The 18491-nt window shown below is 44.8% G+C and overlaps 1 protein-coding gene across 1 annotated transcript; it reads right to left on the minus strand.

Annotated features, from left to right (window-relative positions):
- Nucleotides 1-1292: 1292 nt before the first annotated feature.
- Nucleotides 1293-10781, minus strand: LOC128350117 (uncharacterized). Its single transcript, XM_053307824.1, has 2 exons — nucleotides 10574-10781; nucleotides 1293-1853 (listed from the first exon to the last, which is right to left on the minus strand). Exons 1-2 carry the CDS (start codon nucleotides 10712-10714, stop codon nucleotides 1353-1355), a joined length of 642 nt encoding a protein of 213 aa, XP_053163799.1. The 5' UTR covers nucleotides 10715-10781; the 3' UTR covers nucleotides 1293-1352.
- Between the last annotated feature and the right edge of the window lie 7710 nt (nucleotides 10782-18491).

Here is an 18491-nt window from a genome sequence, read left to right on the forward strand (position 1 = left end):
CTCAAATGCCGAGCACTTCTTGGATCTTATATGCAAGCTGTTAGTGAAGTTTGGCTGAGTAGGGTGAAACTTGCGGAGTCTGTGCCTGCCTCCCACGGGTGTCTCCCCCTCTTCTCTGATGATTCCTACGTGACTGGGTCTTGGGACTGGCTGAGAGCTTGTCCGACCCAGTTGATGGCCATGAGAACAGCTCTCTTGAAGCTCTGCTGGTCCTCCCCAGCTCCGCGATGTTAACAACGGCATCATTTCCCAAACACTACCTCTATGGCTTGCAGTATTCTGTGGGATGAGCTGCTTTGTCTGCCCCATTCTTCGGTGGAGTTTTTTGCAAATACCCATGGTGAGAAGGTTAATGACAACAGGTCAAGTAGTGGCCTATGCAATCCTGCCTTTCCGCACTTTGGGTCAAAGACATCAAGAAAAGGACACAGACCCACTTCTGAAATCTCAGCTCCATCATGGGAATACTCAACGTTCTCTCAGGACTGCTGTTTTCACAGTCCAAATCAGAGACTGAATGGTACAGGAATCCTGTTCTCCTTGGGGGGGTTGTGCATGTTTTTGGTGTTCCCCAACTAGTGTGTGAGTTGAGGGCTGGGTCGTCGGAGGGGAGGGTCCCGTGGGAGGCGGACACAGGCTTTAAAGGCATTTCCTCCGATCTGGGTTATTTGCTGGCTGAGTGTGCTGGGTAGCATGGCCCTGCCAGAGTCTGTGCCCACCTCCCCTGGGTTCATTTCCCTCTTCTCAGATCTAGTTTTTGATGCATACGTGACTCCATAGTGGGAGGGCGCACAGCTCCTGAGACTGGCTGGGAGCTTGTCCTAGCAAGCTAATGGCCATGATGAGTACAGCTCCGTAGTGTGTTGTCTATTGAACCTTCACAGAAACTCTACCACAACCCCCTTGCACAAGTGCAATGGGGAAAGATCTAGCACTCCCTACATGGCCCAAGAATGCAGTCCACCCCTCGGTTCCAACCCCCATTCCTCTTCTATAGAAGACTTAAGCCTTGCATAAAATGCATATGGATAGGTGTTGGCATGAGATGTTCAGATACCTTAGGTGATGCTCACTCCCATGGCAAGATCTATGCAGTCTTGGGGTGAGCTGAGGCTCTTGGATCTGAGGCAGAAAGGTTCAGCACAGGCTCAGTACCCCGAGGACCAAAAATGCATTTCCGCAGATGGTGGCTGACATCCAGAACCACAGAGTGCTATTAGAATGATGGTGAACAATCAACTTTGGAGAAGCCGCTGCCACTCTGTGTAGACCATACTGAGCTAGGTGGACGAATGGTATACTGCCACTCAGTATATGGCAAAACTGTTGTGTACGTACGAGCATAGGTCTCATCATGCCACAGGGAAATTCTTGTAGCCAGCGCTCACGCTCAGGGAGAATTCCACACAGTCCTGGAGCGAGCCAAGGCTCTTGGACCTGCAACAGAAAGGTTCAGCACAGGCTCGGTAAACCCTAGCAAATTGTTTCTTGCGCCTGTGTGCAGCTTTGGCTGTGGTGCACAGCAGTGTGAAGCCCCCCAGGGTGAAAAGGAGAGGTGGGATTCTTTTCTGATTAACTGCCCTGTCCCATAAGAAGTCCCCATAGTTTAGACCCCGATAGCCCCACTTTACCGGTCCCCCTGGCACCAGTGGAATGGGTGGCAGATTTAGCACTCCCACCCTATCCTGAGGATGCGGACCATCCCTTGGGTTGTTACCCCCATTCCTCTTCCGTAGGGAATGCATAATACGTACCAGCAAAGGTCTCATCGTGCCACAGAGAAATTCTTGCAGCCAGCGCTCATGCTCCGGGAGAAATCCACCCAGTCCTGGAGCGAGCCATGGATCTTGGACCTGCAACAGAAAGGTTCAGCACAGGCTCAGTACCCGGAGGGATGAAGAAGCATGATCTCAGACTGTGGCTGCCATCCGGAGCAGCAGCAGAGCACTGCTGGAATGATGCTGCACAAACGCAAAACTGTTGTGCTAGACAGCCACCCTAACTAGCCAGCAAGTCATCTAAGCCTGCAGTGGGCTTGTCCACATTGCTGAGGCAACCTCTACCCTGCTCTGGTCTCTCCGTCTGGTCTGGTCTCACAGTGCTGCTCTCTGTGCAGGACCGGGGTGTGTGTGTGCTCTTTTAAGGGATAAGGAATCCCCTTGAGCCCCTGTGCCATCTTGACTTTTTCTCAACTTCTAAAAGAAATCAAGAAAAGGACACAGACCCACTTCTGAAATCTCAGCTACATCACAGGAATGATCATGGGACTACTGCACTGACCTTCCCTAGATCTGGCCTAAGGCAGAGGATCACCAAAGACTGGAAAGGCTTCCAGGGCGGGAGGACATGCGAACCAACTGATGCTAGATGGACAGTGCCAGATGCAGCCCCCCACCCTCTGGTTCCGGCCCCCATTCCTCTTCTGTTAGGAAGGTAAGATTTCATAGAACGTATGCTGAGAGGTCTCCTCATGTGATGGGCAGGTTTTTCTTTTCGCCATTGTGCACATTTAAATTAATAGTCACCCTGTGACAGACACTCAGTAAGCCAAGGCTCTTCCACCTTCAAGAGAAAGTTTCGGCACAGGCTCGGTACCCAGAGGGCTGGAAATGCATTTCCTCAGATGGTGGCTGACATTCCGAGCAGCAGGAGAGCACTGGTGGAAAGATGCGGCACAAGGGCACAACTGTTGTGCCAGCCGGCCATTCTAACTAGCCAGCAAGAGATGGAAGCTGGCAGTGGGCTTCTCAACATTGCTGAAGCAACGTCTACCCTGCTCTGGTGTCCCCCACCAGTTGGACTGTTCCTGTCTGGAGCTATCCAAGGTCCTGATCTTCCTGCCCGAATCTTGCTCCCCTCAGAGCTGCCTGAAGCAGTGTTCTTCAGCAGCAGGCCTCCTTCACCTTATGTGATTGTCTAGCCCTAACCCTGACAAATTATTTGCTGGGCCTGTGCGCAGCTTCAGCCCAAGCCAAAAACTCTGCACAGTCCCCCTGGACCCATATGTGTGGATGACCATACCCAATGTGCAGTGCTGCCATCTGCACAGGCCGCAGTGTTTATATATGTGTGTGCTCCCCTAAGGAAAAAGGAACCCCCTTGAGCCCCTGTTCTATGTTGGCAGGCATGCTGGAACTTCAGCCTTTCCAGAGAGCTCTTCTAAGAGGGCTCCTTCTCTCTGAAAGGGCCCTGCCGGCACTGAGAAAAGAGCAGGGCCATGCCAAGGTCAGCACAGTGGGGAATGGTTCTCAGGCTGAAGGGTTTCTGCTCCAATGGCCCCTACTTGGAACAGAGTCAAGGTCACTGCTCTGAGGTCTGGATTCCTCCTGATACTCTGAAGGCATTTCCTCCAACTTTGCTCCTCCTATGCTCCGGGAAAGTAGGATGACACTGTCAGAGTCTGCACACGCCTCCCATGCATTCCTTTCCCTCTTCTCTGATGAGGTTTTTGACTGGTATGTGATTGGCGCTTGGGAGGGTGCAGAGCTCCTGAAAGAGGCTGGGTGCTTGTCCCACCAACTAATAGCCATGAAGACAGCTCTGTGGTGTGTTATCCATTGAAACTTCACAAGGCGCACACAAGTGTTGGCTTCTTGAATAGGGCCCTTAACACAGGCCTGCAGCAGCATCTGGGGGCTGAGCTATACTTCAAGGTGCACCCTTTACTCACGGTGCCTGCATACACTACCCCACTAGCCGACCCATTTGATCACGAGTTTGAATGGCTGCCCTGAAAGGATCACAAGTGCCGACTTAGAAAAGAATACTGACCAATGCATTGATTAGAGCTGAAGAGAACATTCTGGAGAATTATCTTATCCCATCTATTAAATGCATGGGTGAATATTCGATCACCCTATCCGTCATGTTCTTTCCCAAGCTATTTCTGTAATGTCTTGAAAAGAGAGACCTGTCTTACTCAGAGTGTATGAATTGCTCCATGACCTGCAGTGGCAATGCTTACACAACCAAACAAAAAAGCTTCCTCGGGAGTGAGGGCGGGGTAGGAGGGCCGTGAAGATTGATCCAACCGAAGTCTGTGGGGTAAACAAGCTCTGATCGCAAGCCTTACACCAGAGTCTGCAAGTAGGCATGGGATGAGCCCAAGGAGCAGAGACATGCTCTGCACGGACGGACCCCATCGCTGTCCTAAGACTGAGGAGTACTTCACCCTGGAAAGTCTTCCACTGAGGGGGTCTATTTGGACCAACTTGTGGAATGGAAAATTCGTTATTGTTCTCTACTGTTGAAACTGTTGAGTCTCTTATCTACCAAGGACAGACAGGGTGGGGGAAGTGGGTACGGATGTTGCAAACTGCATTAGCATAGGCATCGAATGATAGGCTTCTGGCTCCCTCTCAGTCTCATCAGCGTCTTGTGAGCTGTATTTTAATCTTTTAAAGACTTACTTGTGGTTTTAATCTTCCTTAACAGTATTGCTGTAAACATTAGCAAATTGGGGTTGCTGAGGAGCCTAGACTTTGAAGAATACTGTAATATCAAGGCTGAGATACGAAGTTTGAAGCTGACCGGCTGGCAGACAGCCTGCTACCGGGGGGTTCGTGTTCGATAAGGTGGATGGTGGATGGTTGAATAAGATTTGGGACTGTTTAAAAGTTTGACCTTGACAGCATATGACCAACAGAGGAGATAATTAAACAGCAAGTATGAAGCGAGCCCAAACAATGAGAAAGAAGTGCACTAAAAGGAAGATAACTGGTAATAAGAAACACTCCATATCTAACAAGAAACAGCTGCACGATTCTCTAGCTGAAGTCAAACTAACTACAGCGTATACGCAAACAAAGCTAGATTCCTTTCTTATGAAACAGACACCAATATGTATGTTAAATGAGATAAATGAGATCAATCCAGGAAATAGAAATGCTAATAGATCTGAGGATTCCTTGAATTTGTCTATCTCTGGGATCTCAATTTCCTCACCACTTACGCCCCATGCACAGGTGAATCCACTGGCTGGGAATGGTACCACTGGAGTGGATACAATGCTAAAGAACCTGGCAGCAGCTGACTCAGCCTCCGACCCCAATCTAAAATCCTTTATTTTAATGATTGAAACCTTGTTGTGCCTATTTCAGAGATTTTCTACAGTAAATGCAAAACTGGATAAGATTAATGAACAAGTAAATCAATTGAATAACACTACAAGGCAAATTAAACCCACTGCTACTGCTGAAGCATGTTCTCAGACAGTAATCACTGGTGCAGATACCATTTGCTGCTCCCCAATAGCTGATGATTTGTCTGCTAAATCTGGTGCAGGGTATATTTTCCAACCCTGCCAGAGTGAACTCATTATCATTCTGGATGGACATAATGTTTGTCGCTGGGATAAATTGCATAATATCAAAAAATCTTTGGCGCAGCTGCTGGGTTTTGAGGAGGAATCTGTGGACCTTAAGAAATTTGAAAGGCAGCATACAAGGAATCCCCTCGTGCTGAAGTTACTACTATCCTTTGAAAATGATCTAATTCCTGCATCCTTGGCAAGGATGAGGAAATTTCTGCATAAGTGGAGAATCTTCCCCAAAAGAGTATTTTCTAAACCCTCAATTGCGACTCCATTGGATAAATATTTTGTTCAGGTTAAACAGCATAGGATGGGGAAATCTACTTCAAAATCTGTAGATAAGCAATCCCAAGTTTCTCCATCCTCTACATCCATAGCAACGGAGACAGCAGGAGATCTTGAGTACCTAACAGGACCGTGGGATGTTTCCCAATTGATTACGTTATCCTTAATAGAATGCTCAACTGGAGACAGCAGGAACTTTAATAACTCTACTGTCCGCTGCCCCAAACGTACCTACGTACCTACTAGATCTAAAGATGCAGTCTGTTCTACGAGATACGAAACAGTGAATGGGCTGAGCTCCCCTTTGAGAGAGGGAAGTACACAACTTACTCCTTATTCAGAACAATACAGCGGAACTCAATACCATCCTCATTATGAAATCGCCAACCCTTGGAACGATCCATCACAACCTGGCGATTATTTAACCACTACACCAAGGAAAATACAACCCCTTGTGGCGGAGGATAAACTGAACATAACTCCTTCGGCCACTAAACGAGCACCCATTAAAACAATGCATCCTGGTAAGTTTATTCCAGCGATACCACTATCATCTGACCCACATTTGGATGAGTTTTATGCATTGATTTCAACCAATAACTCAACCCAAATAGAAGCGTTGAGTGCAACTAACAGGAACTTAACTGGACAGCCTAATAGTTCCTTGGATAATGCTTCTATGGAATTATTATCTCCGCTTATAGAGCATTCATTTCAATTCAACTCTGTTCTACTTCAATCTCCATCCAAACTGGGTTTGAGGGATTGGCTCGCTGAAGGAGAAGAAACTTTGGTGGAACGAGACACTGTCGGGGACACTGCCAGGCAAAACTGACATCCTATTCCACACCTGGCTTGTCAATCCGCTACAATAATTGTCTGGAATATCCATGGTTGGGGCTCTAAACTTTTAGATTGTGACCTCCTGAATTTTCTCTCTAAGTTTGATATCATAATCTTACAGGAGACATGGTGGTTAGGCGAAATAAAGTTCAAAAACTATATTTCCTACACGAGGCCAGCTCTGGCTAGTAAGAAGGCTGGTAGACCATTGGGAGGCCTTGGTATATTTATCACCCCACGCTTTAATGCGCAGGTGGTGAAGGTATCTTGTCCTGGGGAGTGGGCTTTGGCTATACTGGTCTCTGATCATAAAACCAGCTTTCTGTGTGTAAACTTATATGTCCCAACGCAGAGTTGCATCTCACAGACGGAGGCGCTTTGGGGTGAAATTGAACAATACATCTTTAAGCTTATAGATGAATACCCTAATACGCCTCTGATTATAGCTGGAGATTGCAACGCGAGACTAGGTCACAATGACGTCTCACTTTATGGAAGTTTTTCTTTGTGGCCCCCATTGGATGAGTTAGAACTTGGTTTATCTAATCGCGTTTCTCTAGACCTAACGTGCAATTTCGCGGGGTTATGTTTAGCCCGAATGGCTAACAAACTGGACTTATTAATTCTGAATGGCACTGCATCTGGGGACTGCCCAGGAAAATTTACCTTCCAACGGGGCACTAATCGATCTACTATTGACTATGTATTAGTTTCTAGAGATGTATTTGAGGCAATACCTAGATTTAACATCATAGCTAGGCCAGAAAGTGACCATTATCCTTTAGTACTAAAATACACTTTCATGAAGCAAGATACGAGTTCTAGAGTTATGCCCTTTACACAACAGGCCATTGATGGGACTTCCAGAATCAATTGGAATTCCCAAATTAATCAAGTTTTCTCCGAATGGTTTAACTCGAAGAACGGAGAATCACTTAAGGAAGGGCTGCTGGATGCACTGATTAAAAGAGACCAAAATGCCCATATTCTTGAAAAGTATGAGGTTCTTACAAGATCAATTAAATCTCTACTAACTAAAGATCATCGTGCCAAATCTAAAAAGAAAACTGGCCATACCAAAAAGTGGTTTGACCAAGATTGCATAAGGACAAAAAAGCATCTTGTCATGCTCTCAAAATATGCTATTCTCTGCCCGTCTACACATACACATTTAGAACTGTCTAAAAAGAAAAAGGAGTATAAAGCTCTTCTTAGAACTAAGAAGATGATTGCAACTCAAAAGGAATGGTTATCTCTGATAGAAGCAGCCAGGAAAAATGATTTAACACATTTTTGGAGGCTGATTTCATTATCCCAAAAGAAGGTAAACTCAGAACAGGCCTGTCCAATTGCCCCTGAATTATGGGAATCACACTTTCGGGAACTCTATAGCAACCACACATTTAAACCCCAGATTGACCTACATATAGATACTTTACCTTCCTGGCCTACGGTCTCCACCTATGAGGTGGAACAACTAATTATGCAGCTGAAGGGTGGAAAAGCACCCGGGAACGATTACATCCCTCCAGAACTATTAAAGGCTCATATAGACTGGTGGGCCCCAGCATTGGCTCTTTTGTTCACCTATATAGATCAAACTGCACAATTCCCTCAGCAGTGGGGCTCAGCCATGGTGGTCCCGATCTATAAAAGAGGCAATAGGGAGGATCCCTTTAATTACAGGCCAATTAGCCTTTTGAATATAATAAGTAAATTGTACGCCAAACATCTGTGTGTAAAACTTTGCTCTTGGATGGAGCAGGAGCATATAATCCATGATGAGCAAGCAGGTTTTAGACCGAATAGATCGGTTATGGACCATTGCTTAATTTTACAACAACTTGTGGACAAACAAGTTAGGGTCCATAAAAGACCACTGTTCGCCGCTTTCGTGGATCTTAAAATGGCCTTTGACTCAATTTCAAGGAGTTTACTATGGACTAAATTGGCTAGCACATCTATAGATCAAAGGCTTTTATTATTGCTCATCAAGCTCCATGAGAACTCCTCTTTAAGAGTACGTTTAGACACTGCCGGCAATTTCACCAATTCAATTCCAACAGAGAAAGGTGTGCGGCAAGGGTGTGTGTTGGCCCCTTATTTATTCAATCTTTACATTAACAATCTGATTAAACGGCTGCAAAATGTTGATATCCACGCACCTAAACTAGCCAACAAAAAGATCCCGATCCTGATGTACGCGGATGACGCGGTTATTTTATCTCAAACCAGGGTCGGGCTCAAAAGAGCTTTAGACGTTCTAACATCATATTGCCAAGAGGAATACTTGAAGATCAATTATAACAAATCTAAAATTATGTGCTTTAAAAATAAACCAAGGAAATTTACATGGACCTTGGATGGACATAAATTAGAACAGGTCAATCAAATAAAATATCTTGGGGTGGTTTTCCAACAAAATGCTGGGAAAGCGGCACATATGAGAATGGTAGCTGACTCAGCAAAACGCAGTGTGGTGGCAATTAACAGATTTTTCAGAACGCAGGGAGCAGGTTTTATTCCTGCGGCTTTAAAACTATATCTAGCAAAGGTTATCCCTCAGCTGTTGTACGGGATCCAATTGGGACCTTATGCGAACTTTGATATGCTTGAAAGAATTCAATCCGGTTTCTTGAGAGCTATCTTTGGTACTACAAGATGCACCGCAAACGTAATACTGCGTATGGAGGCTGGCCTCATAAAGATCGAATCTCGTGCCTGGCTATTAATCATTTACTTTTGGTTGAGAGTCCACCTACGCCCGGTGGGCCTAATTCCTCAGTTTCTATCGTTAAACCCACAACCGCAGTGGTGCACTGTAGTTAGTAAAAAGCTTGCTGCTCTAGGAATAGACCCTGAACAACTGCTGGAGTTAGACTTGGGAAATGCTAAAAGAATAGTAAAACAGCGTTTGACAGATATTGAATTGCAAAATAACTGGGCCTCTTTGACACAATTCTATAAAGGAGTAAGAACTAGATGGGATCTTTCACCAGCAAATTATTTGTCCCATATTACACTCAGCAAATTCCGGTGGGCATTTACAAGGGCAAGAACAAATTCTTTTCCCTCTGCACTATTAGCCGGGAGATACAGTGGTGTTCCCCTGGAAGAACGCTTCTGCAGATGCGGCAGTGGGGAAATAGAATCTATTGAGCATATTCTATTATCCTGTAAAATACATAGGCAATCAAGGGAGCACTTAATTCTACCTCTGGTCTGTAAACAGACGGACCGATCTGCTGAACAAATTGTTAAATTTTTACTCTCTGATGAAAATGTTTTTAATTTTAACTCTGTAGCTAAATTTTGTTATATTGCTTTTAAGATGTATAATGAGAACCTATAGAGTTTTTATAAATTGTTCTGCTATTTGTATGCATGGATTGTTTGGTCTAGGACCGTAAATAAAACTTGACTTGACTTGATAGGCTTATTTCAGACTGTAACTGTTCTGTTTCTTGGAATGTAGATGTATCTTCTCTTAATTTGCTTATCTGTGTGCTGAGGAACCGAAACTTAAGGCAAAGTCCAGCCTCAAGGCAAACACATGTGTAAATGTAATAAACTAATTGGTCCCTCGGGCTGAATGGTGATGCCCAGCTGTGTAACAATGCCAAGGTATAAAATCCCAAGGCACTGGGTATTTGGCGCGTTTTTTTCTGGTAGGCCGCGAGGCGCCAGGAAAAGCCACCAGCACTGGTTTTGGTTCAATAAATGATGACTATTGCTTCCTTCAATCATCCTTGTTCGTCTGGTTTGTGGTAACTGGGGTTCTCCCAGGTAACAAACTGATGCAAGATGGACAGTGCCAGATGTGTCAATGGCTCTCTCCACAGCATCCTTCTGTTGCTTTCCTTGCTGTGCCCTGGCACAGCTGTGATGCCCAGAAGTGGGGGGGGGGGAGGAGGAGGAATAGTTTCCAAGTCACTGTCCTCCTATCCCTGACTCAGAGTTAGGAAGTCCCCAAACCTCAGTAACTGACAGCCCCACTTCAGTGGGACCCCTTGCACAAGTGGAATGGGAGAAAGATCTTCCATCCCTCCATGGCCCAAGGATGCGGCCCACCCCCCATGGGTTCTGAACCCCATTCTTCTGCTGGAGGGAATGTGACGCTTGCATAAAACTTACGTAAACAGGTCCTGGCATCCGATGTTCAGTTTTTTTATAGGGACGCTTACGTAAACGGTGATAGTCCACCCGGACATGCAGTGCTTTCATACCTGAGACAGAAAGATTCAGAACAGGCTCGGCACCCAGAGGACGCAACATGCATTTCCCCAGACGGTGGCTGACATGCTGAGCATCAGCAAAGCCTTCCTGGAAGGTTGCTGCACAACCACCCTAACTAGCCGGTGGGAGATCAAAGCCTGCATTGGGCTTGTCAACATGGCTGGAGCAACACCACTCCTGCTCTGGTGTCCCTGCCCGGAGATCTGCAAGGTCCTGACCTGCCTGAGGCCGTGTTCTTCAGTTCCTTGCTGCATGCCATGCCCTCCCCTCAGCTGTATCAGAAGGCAGAGACAGAAAGGCCCCCACCACTGAGAGGGGATGCCCCTGCGACACGGGAGTCCTGCGCTTCAAAGAGGTTGACAACTGTCTATATCAAAGGAATGAAGTGTTCTGTAGCACATGTAGATTGGGCTTCTGTGATGTGGCGCAGCGGAAGGAGATGCTGTGACAATCCAGTGTCTTGGGCCAGACGCATTTCGACAGACACAGTCTTGGTCCACCCGGCATTAAATCGTGTGGCCAATCAGAAGCCTGGTCTTCCCATGTCATTATTTCAAAACAAGCCCTGGCCAGCCGCAGGGACTTATTCCTTTCCTCCTCTCTCCTTTGCAGGGTCAGACTGAGGAGAAGTTGGCCGCAGTTATTTGCTTGATTTGTTTGTTATTTTCTATTCCTACTTGTATTGCTCTGTTGCTACAGTGCAACTGCATTTGGACTAAGCATTGTGGAAACTCCTCCAGCTGTGATCTGCTCCGAAGATCTCAAGCAGCAGAAGGTCCAGAGAGGATTTGCTTCTGCAGGAGGGTTTTCCCTTCTGCTTCTTAATCAAGGTTGACTAGGGCAGAAATGCACTTTGTTCAGCTGATACAGAGTTGTTGCAGTATTGGATGGTCTGTTTGGTTATGATGGAGAATCCTGAACTGTAATGGGTGGTGGTTGCCGTAATGGTAACTTGTCTGTGTTTCTACCACTGGCAACAGGTATTCTGGGCTGGATTTCAATACCTTTGAGCCTGGGCAAGCACACAAGTCTTTCCAGAACGAAACCTGCTTTACTTGCACAAAAAGGATCAGCCTGAGGAGGTGGTCGATCAATGCTCTCCGAGGTGGTCTTTGTGGCTGTGAAGCAAAAAGAGTGAGAAACTGAGTTTGTCCCAAGTCTCGGATTGATGTGAAACCTTCTTCATTTCTCAAGACATGCGCATGCCTGGGATATATTGTTACATATAGTTCTTCTTCTTATATATCCAAGTCTTTACTTGTGCAAACCGACTGTTTGTTTGTTTACGTCTATTCCTACTTGTGTTGATATGCTGTTGCTATAACGGAGATGCGTTTGACCTAAGCGCTGTGAAAAATACCTTCTGCTGCAATCTGTTCACAGTATTTAAAGCAGCAGTAGGTCCAGAGGGCTTGATTTGATTGCCGATTTGCTTGTTATGGAGAATCCTGAACTGGAATCTGCGGTGGTTGCCCTCATGGTATTGATGTGAATACCGATTCGTCCCTGGGTCCGCCTTTTAGCCAATCAAACAGACTCAGTGGGGATCAATTAGAGGCCATTTTATTTGCTGCTGCAGCCAGCAAGGTAAATCAATGGCTATTGCTCTGCATTGAAATACAAATTGGTTATAGGTGCATCTTACATTTATACAGACAATCTGAATGATGTTGACACCCTAGACATAGTATACTTGGCAACAAAATGGTGGACTAAGTATCTAGTACGCATGAGAAAGATTCATTGTTCATCTGGTGATCACCCCTTATTTGGTTACATCCTGTTTTCTTTAACTGTCAGCAAAGAACGGTGAGAACCAAGTTTCTTTAGATACAATTTAGTGGAGAGAGATAATCATGTGAGGCCGTGTCCTTGAGCTGGCCTGAGCTGGGCTGGGGTTACTTGAAGTTAGAGTGAGGTATTCTAAGTAAAATGGAGTTACTTTGGTTTTCTAAAACACATCAATTCCCCCCTTAAACACTGCATCATCCTGAATCTTCAGGATGCCTTAATTAAGGTTTGTAAAGGTACAGCTATATGTATGGGTCTTACATTGTGGCAAGGCTTAAAGGTTCTCATAAACATTTGGATTAAAACTGGAATGCATTATAAGCAGCAACATGTTGATTATCAATACAAAGAAAATACATGCTATAACTAGAATTATCTTCTGTGCCTATAAATCCATAGGCTCTCCATATTAGTTAGATGAAAGTTCTAACTGTTTGGAAATATTAATAATAGCTCCTTTTTAACACAAACTCTTAGATGGAACTCTGTGTTTCGTGTGGCTAAAGGGTTTGGGACACATGTGGTTTTGGGATGCCTTAAACATTTGTGATGCATTAAGCATAGTTTTTACAGAAATGGTATGTGCTATGGCAGGCACATTGCATACAATATTCTAGAGCTACAAACATAATTATATAATCCTATACATCACACACACATCCTTAACGACCCATATCTGGCATGATTTGATATAGATAAAAAGGTTTACACATAGCAGCAAAGTGTACATATAAAGATTATACAACTTAGAGCAAGCAACATGATTTTAAACCATCTTTATCCCAAATAAAGTCTCAATAACAGTCTTGCATTGTGGAACCAGGTGCTTCTGGTGATTAATGGATTATCAGTTTGTGGAAAGCGATAGCGATGACAAGTCATGTATAATCACACTGATTAATACAAGTGTCTATAAAATTGCAGGTAAAGCTTGGGCCAGCTTAATGTCTTAGATCACAAAGGGATCAGTAACTTGGGGATAGGTGCAGACTTGCAGGTAAATGCTCTGGTTGAAACAATGAGATGATTGGCACAATATATAAGTGAAACAAATAAGGAAATGACTGGAGAGCAAGCATGTGAGGTCCATGATCTTACAGCACAGGAGATAGCAAGGTTTTCAACATAATGATAGCACATAGTCACTACAAGAAAGTAATATAAGAAAGTGGTGCAAATCATCAACTCCCACCCCCCTTAGTGTCCTCTAAAGTCTGTCATGGCCAAAAAGGAAGCCATGGAGAGCTTTAGAATTCAAAATCTAAAAGTCCTTGGTAAGGAAAAATATATTTTAGTCCTTCAGTTGAGAACCAAATGCTCTTGTAAAACGTTGCAGGATTTTGGCTATCCTGATCCGTGTTGTTTTGGCTTGTTTGGCTAGTGTCCACACACAAGCTCAAATGTTCATGTGTGTGGGAGCCTTGACTCCCTCCCCTTGTGGGCAATCTGAAATCGTGTCTTTGGCAGAATTTGAAATAGTGTCTTTGGCAAGGTATCTTACCCAAGTAGGATGGTTCCAGGGCTTTACAGCTTGGGGAAGTGCTGTTGCATGTATGACTCCAGAGAAAAGTGAACAAATTGGCTTGCTTGTTTGTTGTCTATTCCTCTCCTACAGCACTTAGGAGCAGGAAGATGAACTGTGCATTAGGCCTTCTTCCTCGAACACAGGACAGGGTAGTAGATGGACGTTCTGTCACCATTGGGTTGGATTGGAAATGCAGATAGGGACTGCCCCCGGGTAGCTGCTGCTGCTGCTGGTTAGTTTTCCTGGGTCACTGTTGATGGAGACTCCCTTGGGATCACATTCTGGCGATGGATCCAGGTATTCCTTCCATCTGGGGAGGACCAATCCTTCTTGGAAAGACAATTCAAGGCACTGTTGGTTGCAAACCTGTTTACTTGAGAGAAAGACAGGCAAGTGAGTTGCCAATTCCCTCCCCCCCATGTAGGGACAGCATCCTGAGACTAAGTCTCTGGGTGCCAACCATTAGCACAAAAGGAATAGTCAAGTTTTCAAGGCAAATAATACAAAGGATGGACAAAACCTGAGGCTAATTCAATTTGGTCTTTTGGCAATCCCCCCACCCCAATTTATATTTTTGTTTCCCTGTTTGCCTTGGGCCCCCCTTTCCCTGAAGATCAGAACAGGGGATGATGTCTTCATTTGAGGCTTGGTGGCCAGGCGTGAGGCTGTGTGTGGGAGCCGGTGCTTCTTGGAGGCTGGCTGGCTTGTGTTGTAGGCTGGTTTCTGATCATGAGAACAAAACAGCAATCCTGGGCAAAAGCAAGGCAATAAAGTCAAAAAGAAAAAGGCATTCACATTTTTCACCTCCCTTGTGAGTTTGGGGTTTAGAGGAGGCATTAAAGCCTTTCAGGTCAATCACAGTCACTGCTAACAAAGTCCAGTTTCCATGTGGCATCTCACATTCTCTTCTGCATCCTGTTCTTCCTCTTTACAACAACCCTGTGAGGCAGGCCAAATCATTTGAGTTGTAGGCTCTGTGTCGCCCAGCAAGTGTCTTGGCTGAATGAGGATTTGGACTCGGGTTTTCCCGGTCCTGTTCCAGCACTCTAACCACTGCACCATGCTGGCTGACAATCATACTTACAGTCCTTTGTCAGGGCAATCAATCTCCATCCAGTATAACTGACTTCATCGTCAGTAACGTGTAGATAGTTGTGGTGTCCCCGTTCTCCATCTTTAGCCTCATAATTAACCAGTCACTGATGGATTCAAGTTTGGGTTTGCCATTTCTGTAAAGCGAAAACAACCTCTCGAGACAAGGAAAAAGATAGCCCACAGTCAATCCCTGCCCTCTGTTTACCCACAGCTTGGGCATTACCTGACTTGGTATGTCCAGTGAGATACTACTATACCTTGCTAAAGTAGGATTGTTTACTACACAAATTACACAGGCTGTTGCCACATGTTCTGCAAAAGGGTCCATCCAAGAGGCACAAAAGTGTCTTTGTATTGACTAGGAAAAACCAAAGGATTGGTTCTGCAAGAATTCCACATCCATCTGCTGTTCTTTACCAGCCATCCTCTTCTAAATGCGCCCCCTGCTGTGGTGCAAAGTCAATGTCCTTTTTCTGAATATGTGGGGGGGGGGGTTGTGCCAAGATAATTAGCACAGGAATCAAGTTGCTTGGAAACAGGAATGGAAGGAGCAGCGGTTTTAACTGCAGCATCTGCCATCCAATTACCCTTTGTCACTGGGTCATTTCCCTCTGGTGACCTCTGCTATGGATGACTGCAACCTCTTCTAGTAGTGTAACAGCATTCTAGAGTTCTGATATCTGTGTCCCGTATTTTACTTCCTTGTTTCCCACTGTTAAAAATCTTCTTTCTTTCCAAGTGGCCCCATGAGTTGTGTAAAAATTACCTTGAAGGTGATGAGCTCTGCAAGCTGTGCTGACTGAGATACCTGGAGAAAGAGCATGGTCAGTCACTTCTCCATAGCCAGCTTACGTTGTCCTTCTTACATGAAGCTGCCTCCATCTGTGTACAAATCAATGTCTGCATTTTGGAGAGGTTGATCTTTAAGATCAGGACGGCTTGGCATAGATGCAGTCCACAGCTTGCAAGCAATCATGTTCTTGGTCTTCTGTAGTCTCAAAAGGAAGTAAAGTAGCTGGATTAAGAATAGCCATGGAAACCCCAGAATTCCCCACCAAAGTCACATGATATTCGGTCATGTGTGAGGGAGTCAGCCATCTACTGCCCCAGACTAATCCCTTTTAGCTGGGAAATTTCCAAGGTGAATTGCAAACCGGTGCTTTGGAACTCCTTGCCACTTGCAGGATTGGCAAAACAAAATTCCTTTCATCAAATCTCATGTCTGGGATTTTAAGATTCAGCTGCTGTGAAGGCAAAGCAGGGCCGGTGGTGAGACAAATTAAAAAAAAAATTTTGATCCTTAGACCATTTGATCATTAGTTCTCAGTTTACATCAAATTCAGCTAGCAGAAATATTGCATAGATTTTGCAAAAACATGACAGTAATACAATTAGACTCATTTATCTTAAAATCCATTTTTCCTTCTCACCCACAATTAATCTGGCTGGAACACAAACTGCTTTACAGAGAACCTCTTTCCCCCTCCCATCTGGAAATGGGCGGAGTTATCCTTGTTCATCAGGGATCAGCTCAGTTGTGAGCAAGAATTTGAAAGGGAAACTTCCGGTTTAGAGTTTTGAGCTCACGGAAAATGGTAAGAGACCATCTCAAGGAAATCAGTAAACATAACATCTAAAGGCTTATGAGACTCGGTAGTGGCAGAAATATCACAATTAACTTGATATAAGAATGAATGAAATAGAGCTTGCTCTCATGCCTAATGCATTTAGCCATAAGCAGCACTTTTGCAGAGGTGGGAAGATTCAGCCCTCAGTTGGCCAGCTGACCGCTGAAAGTTCCCTGTGTTGCTCAGGCCATGACCAATTTTATGTTCAATTAATATAATAACTGTGAATTTTGGAATTCAATGTCAGAGCAAGTTTGGTCTGGAACAGTTTACAGAAAGGAAAAAAACACAAACATGTCACTAGTATAAATACATTCACAAATACAACAGAATAAACAGAATAAATACAACAGAAACCTCATCTTCACAGAAATGAGCTATAAAATTGATGTGGGTTGAATTCCTATACAGAACCAGAGCTTTGGGCTCCCTCTCAGAAACATGCACACACACACACACACACACACACACACACACACACACACACAGGATTGTCTTGTGTATTTCACAGAACAAAGGACTAAACAAAGAAAACTCCATATGAGTCACAAGGAATTTTATAACATTTTCAATCTGTTAGCCATAAACTCAGTTAAGAAAGTAGCTTAAATAGAACAAACTTATCACAGCCATCCATAAAAACAACCTGTAATTCTATATTACCTTTCCACATCACAATCTTATAACTTACTGGTGCTTTTCAAGCATTTTTCTTTTTGTTGTTGTTAACAACCTCCAACCAAAATCCTTTTACGTATTTCCTTCTAGGTTTTTTCCCCTCTTTTGTCTGCAATTCCCATATGCATTCCTTCAAAACTCCATTTTCTTTCCTCTTTTCCAACTGAAGTAGTTGAAGAGAGATAGAAAAGAAGAAAAAGAGAACAAAAGCAGCCTTTTGTTCAGAGAAACTTTTGCAGCTAGAACAGTGTTATCTTTTGGCTTGGTTACAACAGGACAGTGGCAGAGACTGTTTGCAGACTGTTTGCAACACACGGGCAAAGCTTGGAAGCAACTTGGAAACAGAACACAGAGAGAGAAATGATTTTTGCAAAAGACAATCATTCTTCCTTCCTTAACACTTCTAAAACAGAGGCAAGTGCAAAAGGATGTTATTTTCAGAGTCAGGAGGCCTCTGACTCGAGTTCATAGTGGCCAAACTTTCATACAAAGGCATTTCAAAACATGTTTTCTAAGAGCACTCTTTGCTCCCATGATAATCACCCAATTTTTCAACACACACTCCAAAGGTGTACATGAAATCCGTTCAGATTTTGTGTACTTGCTATTTCTGCTACCCATAGCCCCCCCCCCCTTTGAGTTGGTTGGGCTTAGACTGTTTATTTCTGACTCAAAGCCGCCCCTCCTTGGGCTCTTGGCTTAAGTCACTCCTTCCCAGGCAGCCCTACTTCGGCTGTGGGTTTTTTTTGTTTTTGTTCTCTCTCTCTCTCTTTCCCCCTTCTCGAGCTGAAAGATTAAACCGCCCCTGCTTGGACTTTTTGGCTTAAATTGCCCCCCCCTCGGGATTTTGGCTTAATTTGCCCCTGCGTGGGCAGCCCTTCTTCGGCTGTAGGATTTCCCCCCTTTTCTCGGGCTGAAAATTGCCCCTCCCTGGGCTTCCCCCCCCCCCCTTTGCCCCTCTTGGGCTGAGGAGAACCAAAAGATGTCTTTGGATTTCACTCTCTTACTCACTCACTCTCTCTGTTCACACTTTCATTCACTCTTGCCTCGATTCCCAGATGTGGCACGTTGTGACGACTGGTGCATCCCGGGCCCATGA

This window comes from Hemicordylus capensis, chromosome 3 (genome assembly GCF_027244095.1).
Source record: "Hemicordylus capensis ecotype Gifberg chromosome 3, rHemCap1.1.pri, whole genome shotgun sequence".
NCBI lineage: Eukaryota > Metazoa > Chordata > Lepidosauria > Squamata > Cordylidae > Hemicordylus > Hemicordylus capensis.